General features: G+C 42.1%; 1 protein-coding gene across 1 annotated transcript; it reads left to right on the top strand.

The window, feature by feature from the left end:
• Positions 1 to 372: 372 nt before the first annotated feature.
• On the top strand, positions 373 to 756 carry LOC143033141 (uncharacterized). Its single transcript, XM_076198343.1, has one exon. It carries the CDS (start codon positions 373 to 375, stop codon positions 754 to 756), a length of 384 nt encoding a protein of 127 aa, XP_076054458.1.
• Positions 757 to 2,936: the final 2,180 nt, after the last annotated feature.

Raw genomic sequence — 2,936 nt, 5'->3', positions numbered from 1 at the left:
CTGGAAGGTCTCGAACTTCTGGAAGGTCTCGAAGATCTCGAAGTTCTTGGTGTTCGTAGACAGCTCGTTCCGGCGACCCCGTCTCACTGGCGAGTTGTCATCAACATACGCCATGAAGAGAGTCTAAGAAGTGTATAACTGGGATGAGGCGATTGGTCGAGAGTTTTAGCTCATTCCTGGACTTCCCGTCCTCGCATATGAAAACCAGTCTTCTGTTAGAATAAAGTGTATTTGTAAAATTGTGTGTGTGCGTGCGTGTGTGATGTTTCCCTTCGGGACATTTTGGGTGTTCCAGGAAGGTTTATGGGGGTGATAGTCTTTGTCTGTGCGGGAGATTTTCGTCAAATCCTCCCAGTTATAAGAGGGGGAGGAATGAATGATGAGCTCGAATACTGTATAAAGTCCGGTTATTTCTGGGACGACCTTTTAAAGTTGGAACTAACACGTAACGTGAGACTCAAGGCAGATGACGCAGAGAACAAGATATTTGCGAAAAATCTATTGGCTCTGGGGAGAGGGGAGAGTGGACCCGTAAAACTTCCCGAGAAGTTTGGGATTGTCGTTGAGACCCGTAATGAGTTAGTGGACAAAGTCTATGATAATTTAGAGGAAAATCACCTGAATGCTTCATATTTCGAGAAGAGGCCTCTCATTTCCCCCACAAACGATGATGTCGACAGGATAAACTTGATGGTCTACAATAATTCTGAAGAACCAGAGAAAGTGTACATGAGTGTTGACACTGCAATGCCATAACGAGCCCCTCTCTCCCTCTTCACATGTTGAGGTTGAAAGTAGGAAGTGTCATCATGGTTATGAGGAATATATGCCTCCCAAGTTGTGTAATGGGTCCAGAGTAATAGTGACTAATCTTCAAAAAAATATGATAGTCAGAAAGATCTTAGGCGGTACACACAGGGGTGAACAGGTTTTACTCCCGAGAATTACTCTGGAGTTAACCGATACCACTATACCATTCAAGCGGGAACAATTCCCTTTTAAGCTTAGTTATGCGATGACGATAAACAAATCTCAGGGGCAGACATTTGATAGGTGTGGAATATTGCTTGATTCTGCACAGTGCTTTGCCCACGGACAACTTTATGTCGCCTGCTCAAGAGTTACAAGCTGGAATTCTCTCATCATATACACAGGTTGGGAAAAAGTGAACGACGATTTCAGGATGAAACTACCACGCAATTGTGTGTATAAAGAACTTTTCGTTGAGAGTCTTTCAGAAGAAGATAAACCTCCTGAAGCGGTCGTAGTTTCTGACGACCAAGAAATTGCTTTGGCCGAAGAAGAGCCTGACCAATGCATTGTCGAGATACCCAAAGAAGTGTACACGATCTCAGAAGAGGAAGCCGTAGATATGTTGCTGCCCGCGTCGTACGATTTGTGCTACGAAAGAGAAGAAGAGGTCGACCCTGCCTCCAGTTTCTCTATCTCTATCAAGGAGGAGTTGGAAGAGAAAATCGAGGAAGTTAACAAAAAAATAGAAGAGGTCAAAAGGACGCTAAAAGGGAACAGAGATACCACCACTGAGAGCAACAACAGGTGCAGCGACGACGACGAGGGAGAATCTTCTCCTACTAAGAAGTAGTGCCGGCGGCTTTAAGTTGAAGAAGTTAAAGATGACTAATAAGACACATGATTTTTATCACTCATATTTTATCTTGACCTTTTACAAATGTATAGCAAGAGGGCGTAGCCCTAGGGCGCGAAACGCCCAAAAGCAGCGCCGCAGGCCAAGCACCCACGGCGTAGCCGTGGCTGGCGCAGCCTGGTGCTTGTATATATACAAATATGAAGTATATATATATATATATATATGTATGTATATATATATGTATATATATATATGTATATGTATATATATATATATATATATGTATATATATATGTATATATATGTATATATGTATATATATATGTATATATATATATATATGTATATATATATGTTCGTATAAATGGGCAGGAGATTCTCTCAAGCATATTTCATTGAATGAAATGGCAAGTTTGTTGTGACAAAGCTTTTTGTCAATCTTCTCTCTCTTTCGTAAGGAGACTTTGCCTTCCATAGGCAGGAGTCTGAGTAAATCGCCGGATGCCATGATATAGAAATACGCGTTTTGGCACCAGGAGGTGCGAAAACGCGTTTTGGCTTTCGACTATGCCTATTTCTATATCATGGCATACGGCGATTTACCCAGACTCCTGCCATAACGAGCCCCTCATTACCATTTGCGGACACACCCCTGTAAGCATACGGGAGAAGTTAACCATCGAAATGCCCGTTCTTCTTCCTCTTCTTCTTCTTCCTCTTCTTCTTCTTCTTCTTCTTCTCCTTCTTCTTCTTCTTCTTCTTCTTCTTCTTCTTCTCCTTCTTCTTCTTCTTCTTCTTTACGTTCTTCTTCGCGTTCTTCTTCTTCTTCTTTACGTTCTTCTTTGCGTTCTTCTTCTTCGCGTTCTTCTCGGCCTCGGGGCGGAACCCTAACACGGGATCCCCAGCACGGGATCCCTATTGTGGGATAAAAGCGCGGGTGAAGCCGGGTAGGGCGAAGCCCGCGGCTTGTAAATAAATAAAAAATAAATGAATATGAAATCAGGCATCCCCGTAGGGCTCACTGACCTTTGAAATCGTCATTTAAAATTGTTAACTCATATTGACTGTTGGGTAGTTTGGTGACGCCCCTATGGACCAGAGCCAAGCATGATATATTATATTTTTATTTTGTTATTAAAGATATCGTCAAAGGAGGATGCTGATCAATATTTTGTTATACTATCCTTCTTTTCTGCTGTCCTCCTTAAATCTTTCCCATCCCACCACCTATGACTCTACATCTATGGGGTTATATAGTCCACACGAATGGAATCACTGGTTATTAACGAAAAAAAAAATATAAGTGCAATTATCTGAAGACTACTGG

Source organism: Oratosquilla oratoria, chromosome 15 (assembly GCF_046742065.1).
Source record: "Oratosquilla oratoria isolate Oo_2021 chromosome 15, ASM4674206v1, whole genome shotgun sequence".
In the NCBI taxonomy this organism is placed as follows: domain Eukaryota; kingdom Metazoa; phylum Arthropoda; class Malacostraca; order Stomatopoda; family Squillidae; genus Oratosquilla; species Oratosquilla oratoria.
This window is presented reverse-complemented; position numbering and strand designations above follow the sequence as displayed.